This window comes from Boleophthalmus pectinirostris, unplaced genomic scaffold (genome assembly GCF_026225935.1).
Source record: "Boleophthalmus pectinirostris isolate CB_2022bp ecotype Guang Dong unplaced genomic scaffold, ASM2622593v1 HiC_scaffold_3, whole genome shotgun sequence".
Classification (NCBI taxonomy): Eukaryota; Metazoa; Chordata; class Actinopteri; order Gobiiformes; family Gobiidae; genus Boleophthalmus; species Boleophthalmus pectinirostris.
Window position 1 is genome coordinate 8,004,464 of NW_026571299.1, and position 13,645 is coordinate 8,018,108.

Below are 13,645 nucleotides of genomic sequence, written 5' to 3' on the forward strand. Positions count from 1 at the left end.
TTTGGTGAATTTGTTCAAGGGGAAAGACGTTATTGCTAGGGATGTAACAATAAACCAAAATATCGTGATATCGTATCATCAAAGTTCTCACAATAATAATATCGTGGACCATCACAATATATGGAATTACAAGTCTCTTTGTTTAAATTAAGAGTTATGTTGCAGCAATAGCTAAAAAGAAGACAGAGGGAACTACATAGACCATGATCCTTTGCTCCATTTCAGTGCAGACTACATGAAGAAATAACAATTCTAAGCACTTTTAAGTCTTAGTTCTTTGGATTAAGTCTTCCCAAGGCATTTTAAGAGGAAAAAATATCATATTAACGGTTTTGTTCGCAGCCTCTACAGAATATCGCAATAAATATCGTACTGTGAGATGTATATAGTGAAAATATCATACCGAGAGATTTGGATATTGTTACATACCTAATCGTGAGCCTCAACAACATATCGTGAACTTTCCCATGATATCGCAATAAATATTGTACCATGACAATATTGTAATGTGAGACTTGGATATCATTACACCACTAGTTATTACCTTTCTTCCTACGGGATATGGCGCATTTCACATGTCACGACCAAATAGCAGCGATTGGTTAAATAAAAAAGTATCTGCCTACTATCGAGCGAACAAATTCTAATGCTGCGAGGTCAGACGGGTTCCACGAAATGAAACCGGCTGATGAATCAGGCTAAGAAAGTACCGCCACTTCTAGTACTACCTCTGTACCACAATCACTACTGCAACTTTAGATCAAAAATACGCAAATATAATTACACAAAATGACTTAATCTCTGTGCTTAGGCATTTCCGAGTGCTAGATCTGCTTCTTCTAACGTCAGTAAATCTCACGGTGCCCTCCTCACCCTCTCAGAGCTGAAGTGGCTCCTTGAAACGTGAGCCTGGATCTGTTGAGAAAACATTTTAAAATCCTGAGTGTGAACCATTGGGCTCTCCACACAGACTGGCATTCATGGTCCCACGGCCTGCGCGCACCGGTGGAAACTCCAGGACAGGGCCGGCTTTGTGCGGGCCGGGAGTCGCACGGGGGGGGCAGAGGTCACGCGGGAGGCCGGGGGTCAGACAGGTGGGGGTCAGATAGGGTTGTAGGGGTCAAAGTTCAATGACGGCGGCCCCTGTAAACGTCCCGTAACTCTGTCCCCGCGCTTGTGTGACTGTAGTGGTCAGGTCGGTCGAGACAGACACTTAAGATTTTATTGCCTCTTTTCCACTGGCACGGAGCTGTCGGGACTTTGGAGCGGGAGACACTGACGTCATCCGAAACGTTAATCGTGTTTTCTTAATAAATAAAATATAAATCACACCTGAATTAATAGTCGTCATTATGTGATTTATGATCTCAACGAATCACAAAAACACTTACAGTAATTTAGTAAAAAGTTTGTGGGGACAGTCCCAGGTTTGAGTCCTGCCTCTGCTCAATTTCATTTCTCTCCAGCGCCTAGGTCAAGAATCGGAATCGTGTTTTCTTAATAAATAAAATATAAATCATGCCTGAATTAATAGCCGTAGTTATGTGATTTATGAGTGCGATCTCAACATTTCACAAAAACACTTATGGTAATTTAGTAAACGGTTTGTGGGGACAGTCCCAGTTTTGAGTCATTTTAATTTCTCTCCAGCGAATACACTAGACCAGGCATGTCCAAACTGTGGCTCGTGGGCTAAATGTGGCCCTCAGACAAACTTTTCTTGGCCCTCGGGCTTCCAGGTGACATTGCACTATACACTACCTAATATTTAATAATTAGTGTGTGGTTTTAAGGATCTTAGCACAAATAAAGGACTGATGGCTCATTCTAACGTGTTAAACGTGCACATATTTCAATTATTCACTGTACTAAGCACCAGTGTAGTGCCCTCGATCAGTCCTCTGTTTCGTCTGTGTTTAGATTTGTGGCCCTTGATGAGAAAAGTTTGGACTGGACACCCCTGCACTAGACAGTTCACAAAAACCACGGAAGTGCGAGCCAATCAGCGAAGAGACAGACATTCTGTGTTGGCGAAGATTCCTGAGATCGAGGATTTAAAGCCGGAACGAACAGAATGTTTGGCGAGTTTTATCAAGGGGAAAGACGTTATTGCCCTTCTTCCTACGGGATTTGGCGCATTACATACGTCACGACCAAATAGCTGCGACTGGTTAAATAAATAAAAAAAACGCCTACCGTCAAGCAAACGAATTCTAATGCTGCGAGGTCAAATGGTTTCTACGAAGTGAAACCGGCTGATGAATCAAGCTATCTTATCCCATCAGATTTATCCAAAACCAGTGATTTGTCCGAGTTTTATACAAGAAATGTCCCAGTTGTCCCTTTTTTTGACCAATTTCAACCCCACCAACAGTAAAGAGGAGGATATATTGTCATTTGTTTCGCTAAAAAACGAAAACTGTGCCTGTAAGATGAAAAAATTGACCACCAAAAGTCCCTTCGATTTTATACTGACCCACAAGTGAGTCATGAACAGACAATGTTATCCTCTCTTTTGACAATTTTATTTATACCAAAAATCCCAACCTGCGTGTGTCCTGGTTTTGAGATTTGAAAATCTGGTCACCCTCGCTTAAACACAAATCCGTTTCCACTTTATCATCAGCTTTTTCGGTGTTTATGTCACTTCTCTCCGTCTCTACGTCGTGATTTAATCTGTCTTTATGTAACGCAGTGGGTTTGGCTCATGTCGATGTTTTACGCTCGGGAAATATCATATGTTTGATCTTTATACACAATTGCATCCATAAACAGGAAACAGCTGTGGCTAATGTGCTAACAAACATGTCAACTCAGCATATAAGTCACTGTATCACTGTAAATACAGCGGTTCATCACAACATGAAGTCACGCTGTGGTTTATCTCTGCTCTCTCTCTTGTCCAATCATCTGTTTTGTTGTTTTAAAGGGACAGTCCGGAATTTTGGACAGAGGGCCTCATCATTTCCATGTGAGCCAGAGTGTTGGAGACGTGTGGAGACACTTTAAAAAATATTCCATCCAGTCCTTGTATTTGCAGAGGTCGCTGGTGCTAGACTAGTGCATGTCAATGGCCATAGTTTATCTTGCCACTAAAACCAGTCTTACCCACTCCACAAAGTGCAAAAAAAACAACAACAATTATTACACCAGACTGTCCATGTAAATATCTGTGTCCAGAGAATTATTCTGAAGTAAAGCCAACCTTGCATTTGAAGGATTTATGTCTGAGCAGCAGCAGTCAGTTGTTCTTCCTGACAGAAAGCTTGGCAGTGGCGGATTGATATATGAGAAAATAGTCCCTCAACATGTTGCGATTCATGCGATGCAAGGTTAGTTTTATTTCAAACATTATTCTGTCAACACAGACATTTACATGGACAGTCTGGAGTAATAATAGATTTGTTTCGGGTGTTTTGTGGAGTGGGTAAGACTGTTTTTAGTGGCAGGAAAACTATGGCCATTGACATGCACTAGTCTAGCACCAGTGACCTCTGCAAATACAAGGACTGGATGGAATATTTAAAGTGTCTCCACATGTCTCCAACACTCTGGCTCACTAGGAAATGAGGCCCTATGTCCAAAATTCTGGACTGTCCCTTTAACCACACCTGGTTACATGTTACAGTTACGCAACTACTTTTTCCTGGTAAAAACTACTACTTAAAATCTTAAAATGACAAGTAGTTCCTTTTTCAATTCTGCACAATGTTACTTTTCTGTGTACGCACGCAGCCTGAGCGTTGTGCCACCTTCACTTCAGGACTTTCCTGGACGACCCACAGCCTCGGAGGAAGTGCACTCGGCAGGATCCCGGGGGAACAGTTCTTTTCAACTTTCTCTTACTGCACTCGTCGACTAACGGTCTCGTGCCAGTATTTAGTCTTGGATTGAGTTTACCACCAAAAAGTGACCAAAGTAACAAGTAATGTAAATTAAAACATTTAATTATTAAGTCAAGTAAGGCATTACTTTTTTAAAGAAGTAACAAGTGATGCACAAACTGTACTTTTTAAAAGTAACTTTCCCAACACTGATTATTACTGTAACTACTGTTACTACTACTATCACTACCAACTACTATGCCTACTGCGACTACTACTACTATTACTACCAACTACTATGCCTACTGCGACTACTACTACTATTACTACCAACTACTATGCCTACTGCGACTACTATGACTACTACTACTATTACTACCACTACTATGACTAATACTACTGCCACTACTGTTACTGTTACTACTGCTACTATTACTACTACTATTTCTACTACTACTACTACTGTTACTACTACTACCACTACTGTTACTACTACAACTACTACTACTATTACTACTGCTACTACTACTATTGTTACTACTGTTACTACTACTACTGCTACTACTACTATTGTTACTACTGTTACTACTGTTACTACTACTACTACTCCTGTTACGACTACTACTGCTACTGTTTCTACTATCACTACCACTGCTATGACTACTAGTACTACCACTACTGTTACTGTTAGTACTACTACTAGTACTACCACTACTATGACTACTACTTCTACTGTTACTGTTAGTACTGCTACTATCAGTACCACTACTATGACTACTGCTACTAATACTACTGCTACTGTTCCTGTTACTACTCCTAGTAGACCTTAAAAACACAATAATATTTCACTAAAAAGGATTATGTAATTTAATGTAATATAATTCTGTGTAAATATGATTCAGATAAAACGTGTTTCTACCAGCTGATCCTTTACATTTTTTGTGAATAATGAAGTTAATACTGTGTAAGTTAGACTTGAAACTGTCCTGCCTGTAGCTGCTCACACGTCTAATGCCTGGAGCCTGGAGTCTGTCCCTGATTAGATCCAGAGGTGAGTGTTCCGACAGGAGCGACAGGAGCAGAACAGGAGCACTTTGAGTGGCAGGAGCTTCCTGTCTCTGCTGGAGGACTCGCAGGAATGTGTCTTATGTAACCAGAAGAAGAAAAACAGGCCAAAGAAAATACTGCAGAAGAAATACAGACCCAGAAAGATCTTAGAGTGACAGGGTCAGACAGGTGAAAGGAAGGACGTGTCAGGGGGTCAGACAGATGAAAGGAAGGATGTGTCAGGGGGTCAGACAGGTGAAAGGAAGGACGTGTCAGGGGGTCAGACAGGTGAAAGGAAGGACGTGTCAGGGGGTCAGACAGGTGAAAGGAAGGACGTGTCAGGGGGTCAGACAGGTGAAGGGTCAGACAGGTGGAGGATAGATCATGTCAGGTGTCAGACAGGTGAAGTGTAGATCATGTCAGGTGTAAGGCAGGTGAAGTGTAGGACATGAGGACATGACAGGTGAAGGGCAGGACGTGTCAGGGGTCAGACAGGTGAAGGGCAGGACGTGTCAGGGGGCAGACAGGTGAAGGGCAGGACGTGTCAGGGTCAGACAGGTGAAGAGAAGCACGTGTCAGGGTCAGACAGGTGAAGGGCAGGACATGTCAGGGTCAGACAGGTGAAGTGTAGGACATGAGGAGGTGACAGGTGAAGGGTAGGTCATATCAGGGATCAGACAGGTGAAGAGTCAGACAGTTGAAGGGTCCGACAGGTGAAGGATAGGATATGTCAGGGTCAGACAGGTGAAGTGTAGGACGTGTCTGGGGTCAGACAGGTGAAGGGTCAGACAGGTGAAGGATAGGACATGTCAGGGTCAGACAGGTGAAGAACAGGATGTGTCAGGGTCAGACATGTCAGGGTCAGACAGGTGAAGAACAGGATGTGTCAGGGTCAGACATGTCAGGGTCAGACAGGTGAAGAACAGGATGTGTCAGGGTCAGACAGGTGAAGGGTAGGACATGAGGAGGTGACAGGTGAAGGATAGGTCATGTCAGGAGTCAGACAGGTGAAGGTCAGACAGGTGAAGGGACACACGAGTCAGGGATCAGACAGGTGAAGAGTCAGACAGGTGAAGAGTCAGACAGGTGAAGGGTAGGTTATGTCAGGTGTAAGACAGGTGAAGTGTAGGACATGAGGAGGCGGCAGGTGAAGTATAGGTCATGTCAGGGGTCAGACAGGTGAAGGGTCCGACAGGTGAACGGTCAGACAGGTGAACGGTCAGGATGTGTCAGGGTCAGACAGGTGAAGGGTCAGACATCAGACTCTGACCCTCCTATATCATTTATATTCGAGGGGGGCCCATGCGAGACTTCTTCCCCCGGGCCCCAAATTTCTATGAACGGCCCTGCTAGTCGATACAGGAGCAAATTTTGAGTCAATTTCTATATTAGGAATAAAAATATATTTACGAACAAAACAGTGAAATAAAAAACACCAGGATCATGTAGAGCAGATTAATACGAATATTTTAAAAACCAAAGTGATGACGTTAGTTGCAGTTACAAAGAGAGGAGCGACAGTTTTTCAACGTAAAGTCAACGGGAGCCAGAGCCGATGGAGCCGGAAGTGCCTCCATGTTCACTTCCTGTCATTTGAAAACATCACTGCAATGCAAAAACTAAAATCTAGCCATGTTAAGATGACTTGAATTAAGAAATAAATCAGTAAATTTCACTTCACAAGTAAAATTATCTGCCAATACAAACAACTTTTTGCACTTAAAATAAAAAACACAATCTATTGTTGCTTGAATTAAGAAAAACAAATTTATTCCATTGCTAGATCATTTTTCTTGTCAAGGTAAATCAACTCAAATGAAAGTAAAATGCTCTTAGTTTAAGTCATTTTAACTTACACAGATATTACTTTTTGCAGTGTTGGAGGTTTGTCATTTAGTCTTAGTATAGAAATATACAGAAGCCGAGAGGGGTCACAACAAACGCAAACGCCACAACAAATACAAATGCGACAACACGACAAAAAGCCACAACAAACCAAAAAAAAGCCACAACGGAAATGACCGCGGGACTCTATTTTAATGCAAACGCCGCAACAAATACAAACGCAAATGCCACAACACATTAAAAAGCCACAACGCATCAAAAAGCCACAACACAAACGCAAATGCGGCAACACATTAAAAAGCCACAACACATTAAAAAGCCACAACGGAAGTGACCGCGGGACTCTATTTTCCGACGGACTGATCAAGCGGCAAGTGAAGAAGAAGAACTACAACGTGAAAAGTAAAGGAACGGAGAAGTTGGTAAGTAAAAGTAATTTATTGTTTTAATCTTTATTCGTTTCACGTTGTAGTTCTTCTTCTTCACTTGCCGTTTGATCGGTCCGTCAGAAAATAGAGTCCTGCGGTCACTTCCGTTGTGGCTGTTTGATGTGTTGTGGCTTTTTAATGTGTTGCAGCATTTGCATTTGTGTTGCGGCATTTGCATTAAAATAGAGTCCCACGGTCACTTCTGTTGTGGCTTTTTAATGTGTTGTGGCTTTTTAATGTGTTGTGGCTTTTTAATGTGTTGTGGCTTTTTAATGTGTTGCGGCATTTGCGTTTGTGTTGTGGCGTTTGTATTTGTTGCGGTGTTTGCATTAAAATAGAGTCCCACGGTCACTTCCGTTGTGGCTTTTTGATGTGGTGTGGCATTTTAATGTGTTGTGGCATTTTAATGTGTTGTGGCTGTTTGATGTGTTGTGGCTTTTTAATGTGTTGCAGCATTTGCATTTGTGTTGCGGCATTTGCATTAAAATAGAGTCCCGCGGTCATTTCCGTTGTGGCTTTTTTTGGTGTGTTGTGGCTTTTTGTCGTGTTGTCGTATTTGTATTTCTTGCAACGTTTGCGTCTGTTGTGACCCCTCTCGGCTTCCGTAGAAATACTTTCAAAAGACGAATGAATTTTACAGCATCAAAATATTATTCCATCCCTCCTTAAAACACACTGTGTACTGTCAGTGATAATCTCTTTAGAAGATGGTAACAAAAAGAAAAAAACAACAACTAAGATATCTGTTTTTGCTATTAAACACACACACACACACACAGAGACAGAGACAGTAGTACGCAGATGTTTGTACTCACGTGGGCTGGCCGCAGATCTTGCGGTGGTACCACTGTTTACAGTTGGTGAAGTATTTCTTCTCCGTCCCTTTGATTTGCTGCATGGCACACACGTTAGGACTGAGGAGACAAGGAGACAGGGAGACAATGAGATGAGACAAGGAGGAGAGGAGGCAATGAGGGGACGAGGAGGAGATGAGGAGACAGGGAGGAAAGGAGAGGAGACAATGAGAGGAGACAAGGAGGTGAGGAGGAGACAGGGAGGAGAGGTGAGGAGACAAGGAGGAAAGGAGAGGAGACAATGAGAGAAGACAAGAAGGTGAGGAGGAGACAAGGAGAGAAGGAGAGGAGACGGGGAGACAGGGAGGAGAGGAGGAGACAAGGAGAGAAGGAGAGGAGACAATGAGAGACAAGGAGGTGAGGAGGAGACAGGGAGGAGAGGAGTGGAGAAAGAGAGGAGACAGGGAGGAAAGGAGGAGAGAAGGAGAGGAGACAAGGAAGTGAGGAGGAGACAAGGAGAGAAGAAGGAGACAAGGAAGTGAGGACACGAGATGGGGAGACAGGGAGGAGAGGAGGAGACAAGGAGGTGAGGAGGAGACAAGGGGACAGGGGGTGTGGAGGAGAAGAGACAATGAGAGGAGACAAGGAGAAGAGAAGAGGAGGTAAGACAAGGAGAGGAGATGAGGAGAGGTGATGAGGAGGAGAGAAGGAGATATGAAGAGGAGATAATGAGAGGAGACAAGAAGGAGAAGAGGACACAAGGAGAGGAGACAAGGAGGAGAGGAGGAGGTAAGACAAGGAGAAGAGACCAGGAGAAACAGGAGACAAGGGGAGAGGAGGAGACATGGAAGCAAGGAGGAGAGGAGGAGGCAAGACAAGGAGAGGAGACAAAGCGAGGAACAAGGAGAGAAGACAAGGAGGAGAGGAGAAGACAAGACAAGGAGAGAAGGAGAGGAGATGAGGAGAGGGAAGGAGAGGAGGAAGAGAGGACGAAGTAAGACAAGGGGAGAAGACCAGGAGAAACAGAAGGAGACAAAGTGGAGAGGAGGAGACAAGGAAACAAGGAGGAAAGGAGGAGACAAGACAAGGAGAGGAGACAAAGGGAGAAACCAAGGAGAGGAGACAAGGAGGAGAGGAGACAAGGGGAGGAAACAAGAAGAGGAGACAAAGAAGAGACATGGATGGACAGAAGGAGACAAGGAGCGAAGGATGAGACAAGGAGGAGAGGAGGAGGAGACAAGGAGACAAAGAGAGGAGGAGATAAGGAGGAGAGAAAGAGAGGAGACAATGGAAGGAGACGAGGAGAGGAGACATGTAGAAGAGGAGACAAGAACAGAAGTCAAGGAGAGAAGGAGAAAAAACGGAGGAGACAAGAAGAGAAGGAAACACAGAGGGGAGGAGACAAAGAGGGACAGAAGGAGCCAAGCAGGAGAGAAGGAGACAGGAGGAGACAAGAAGAGGAGTGGACAAGGAGGAGACAAGGAAACAAGAAGTAGCAGAAGGACACAAGGAGAAGAGAAGACAAGGAGAGGAGATAAGAAGAGGAATAGAGAAGCAGACAAGGACACAATGAGGAGAGGAGGAGGAAATTAGGAGAGAGAGAGAAGAGGAGAGAAGGAGGAGAGAAGGAGAGGAGACAAGAACAAAAGACAAGGAGACAAGGAGAAGAAATGGAGGGGGCAAGGACAGAAGGAGACAAGGAAAAATGGAGAGGAGGAGACAAGGAGAGGAGACAAGGAGAGGAAGGAGATACAGAGGTGAGGGGAAGATGTACAGGAGGAAAATTGAGAGAAGGACGGGTGGGGGGGGGGGGGGTGAAAAGGAAAGACAGAAGGAGAAGAAAAAAGAGAAAAGAGAAGAGAAAAAAATAGATAAATAGACAGACAGATGGAGAGAGAAGCATGACAAGACAAAAGAGATTGGACAAGGAGGAAAGAGAGAGAGGTGGAAAAGAAGGGAGGGTAGAGAGAGAAGAGAATGGGAGAGAGAGAGACAAAGAGGAGAGGAGGAGACAAGGAGGAGGAAGAGAGGAGATGAGGAGAGAGGGAGGAGACGAGGAGACAAGGAGGAAACAAGGAGGAGAGGAGAAGAGACAAGGAGGAGGAAGAGAGGAGATGAGGAGAGAGGGAGGAGACAAGGAGGAAACAAGGAGGAGAGGAAGAGAGGAGATGAGGAGAGAGGGAGGAGATGAGGAGACAATGAGAGGAGACAAGGAGACAGGGAGGAGAGGAGAAGAGACAAGGAGGAGAGGAAGAGAGGAGGAGAGGAAACAAGAAGGAGAGGAGGTGGCAAGACAAGGAGAGGAGACCAGGAGAGAATGAGAAAGAGAGAGATGGAGAGAAAAAAAAAGAGAGAAAGAGAGAGATGAGTTTCCAAACTTAAACAATTGCACTTTTATTTATGATCCGCCCTGAAACAGCCTTGTGTAATATCAGAATGAATGAGGAACAGAAACACACACAAACCAAAGAGACTCTCCTTGTGGTTTAGTTCTGGTTTAGTTCTGGTTTAGTCCTGGTTTAGTCCTGGTTTAGTTCTGGTTTAATCTTGTTTTACAAATTACAACATTGATCTTTGTAAACCACAAATAAACACGACAGACCCATGAATAAATCAAAGAAGAAATCACAGTTTGGTTTAGATCCTGGCTCAACCAAAACCAGAACTAAACCAGATCCAAACCAGGACTAAAGTAGGTCTAATCCAGAACTAAAATAGGTGTTAAACTGAACTAAACCAGAACTAAATCAGATTCAAAGCAGGTCTAAAATAGGACTAAGGCAGGTCTAAAACAAAACTAAACCAGGTCTAAATGTGGACTAAAGAAGGACTAAACCAGGTCTAAAAGTGGACTAAACCAGGTCTAAATGTGGACTAAAGAAGGACTAAACCAGGTCTAAAAGTGGACTAAAGAAGGACTAAACCAGGTCTAAAAGTGGACTAAACCAGGTCTAAATGTGGACTAAAGAAGGACTAAACCCGGTCTAAATGTGGACTAAAGAAGGACTAAACCAGGTCTAAATGTGGACTAAAGAAGGACTAAACCAAGGTCTAAAGGAGGACTAAAGAAGGACTAAACCAGGTCTAAATGTGGACTAAAGAAGGACTAAACCAGGTCTAAAAGTGGAATAAACCAGGTCTAAAAGTGTACTAAACCAGGTCTAAAGGAGGATTAAACCAGGTTTAAGGGAGGACTAAACCAGGTCTAAATGTGGACTAAAGAAGGACTAAACCAGGTCTAAAAGTGGACTAAACCAGGTCTAAAGGAGGACTAAAGAAGGACTAAACCAGGTCTAAAAGTGGACTAAACCAGGTCTAAAGGAGGACTAAACCAGGTTTAAGGGAGGACTAAACCAGGTCTAAAGGAGGACTAAAGAAGGACTAAACCAGGTCTAAAAGTGGAATAAACCAGGTCTAAAAGTGGACTAAACCAGGTCTAAAGGAGGACTAAACCAGGTTTAAGGGAGGACTAAACCAGGTCTAAAAGTGGACTAAACTAGGTCTAAAGGAGGACTAAACCAGGTCTAAGCCAGAACTAAACCAGATCCAAAGCAGGACTAAACTAGGAGTAAGACAGGACTAAACCAGGACTAAGCCAGAACTAAAACTGGTCTAGAGCAGAATTAAATTAGGAGTAAGACAGGACTAAACCAGGACTAAATTAGAACCAAACCTGGTCTATGGTAGGTGTTAATCAGGACTAAACTAAGTCTAAGCCAGAACTAAACCTGGTCTACAGCAGGACTAAACTAGGAGTAAGGTAGGACTAAACCAGGTCTAGACTTTGGTCCTTTCTCCTTACCCCTGCTGTCTCCCTCGGATGCGGCTGTGCTGGAGGACAGACTGGTACGGAGACCGGGCCCCACAGACCAGGACCAGGACTTGGACCAGGATCAGAACCAGGATCTGCCTCATGGTTGCTCCTCTGAACCTCGGGGCTGTAGTCCGGACTCGCGGCAGACTGAGAGCTGAATGGGACCGAGCGGGGCCGGACCGGAGACTAGGGACCCGGGGGGAGGGGCTGGAGTGGGCGGGGCTTCGGACTCTGACTCCGCCCCCCTCTGTCTCTGCCTATAAAAGTCAGACTCAGGACCCGGCTCTCCTCTTAAAACCTGGACTAAAGTGAAAACAGAAAATGTAAGAAGCTCCATCACCTGCGAACAAATTATAAAAACAAAAATTATAACATTTATCACAAATTATACAATATTTGAACTTTAAAGAGGAAAGATTGCGAAAAAATGTACTTCCCCTTGTCAAAAAGAAGAACTAAACTTAAACCAGAAGTAAGAATAAGATTAAGTTTATTCAGATCTGACCCAGAACTAAACCAGATCTCAAGCAGGACTAAACCAGGTCTAATCCAGAACTAAACCTAGTCTAAAGAAGAACTAAACTTAAACCAGAAGTTAGAATAAGATTAAGTTTATTCAGATCTGACCCAGAACTAAACCAGATCTCAAGCAGGACTAAACCAGGTCTAATCCAGAACTAAACCTAGTCTAAAGAAGAACTAAATTTAAACAAGGAGTTTTATTAATTTAACTCAGGTCCAAGTCAGAACTAAACCAGTTCTCAAGCAGGACTAAACCAGGTCTAATCCAGAACTAAACCTAGTCTAAAGAAGAACTAAATTTAAACAAGGAGTTTTAATAATTTAACTCAGGTCTAAGCCAGAACTAAACCAGTTCTCAAGCAGGACTAAACCAGGTCTAAGATAGAATTAAACCAGATCCAAAACAGGACTAAACCAAAACTAAACCTGATCTAAAGAAGACCTAAACTTAAACCAGGAGTAAGGCAGGACAAAACCAGGTCTAAGCCAGAACTTAGCCTGGTCTAAAGAAGAACTCAATTTAAACCAGGGGTAAAGAGGATTTACTTAAGTCAGGTCTAACCCAGAACCAAACCAGGACTAAACTAGGTGTTAATCAGGACTAAACCAAGTCCAATCCAGAACTAAATCTGGTCTAAAGAAGAACTAAACCAGGAGTAAGGATGATTAAGTTAAGACAGGTCTAAACCAGAACTAAACCAGGGCTAAACTATGACTAATCTAGAACTAAACCTGGTCTAAAGAAGAACTAAACTTAAACCAGGGGTAATGATGATTAACTAAACTCAGGTCTAATCCAGAACTAAACCAGATCCAAGACAGGACTAAACCAGGTCTAATCCAGAACTAAACCTGGTCTAAAGAACAACTAAACTTAAACCAGGAGTAAATAAGATTAGGTTCATTCATGTCTAACCCAGAACTAAACCAGGACTAAACTAAGTGTTAATCAAGACTAAACCAGGTCCATTTCAGAACTAAATCTGGTCTAAAGGAGAACTAAACTTAAAGTTTTATTAATTCAGCTCAGGTTTAAGACAGAACTAAACCAGATCCAACGCAAGACTAAACCAAAACTAAACCTGGTCTAAAGAAAAACTAAGTTTAAAACAGGAGTAAATAATAGTTCATTCAGGTCTAACCCAGAACTAAACCAGGACTAAACTAGGTGTTAAGCAGAACTAAACCAGGTCTAAGCCAGAACTAAACCTGGTCTAAAGAAGAACTAAACTTAAACCAGGAGTAAATAAGATTAAGTTCAATCAGGACTAAACCAGGTCTAAACAAGAACTAAACCAGGTCTAAAGGAGAAGTAAAGAGGATTAATTTAACTCAGGTCTAAATCACAACTAAACCAGTTCAATCTAGAAC

General features: G+C 43.0%; 1 protein-coding gene across 2 annotated transcripts in view; it reads right to left on the reverse strand.

The window, feature by feature from the left end:
• Positions 1 to 13,645, reverse strand: part of tgfbi (transforming growth factor, beta-induced) — a 124,616-nt gene that overhangs the window by 71,741 nt on the left and 39,230 nt on the right. For both annotated transcript variants that reach the window (XM_055160113.1, XM_055160112.1), the window contains exons 3-4: positions 11,741 to 12,055; positions 7,960 to 8,058 (exon numbers count right to left, since the gene is read on the reverse strand). In XM_055160113.1, the coding sequence (XP_055016088.1) occupies positions 7,960 to 8,058; positions 11,741 to 11,853 (212 nt within the window). In that variant the 5' untranslated portion in view covers positions 11,854 to 12,055. The remainder of the gene's footprint in view (positions 1 to 7,959; positions 8,059 to 11,740; positions 12,056 to 13,645) is intronic.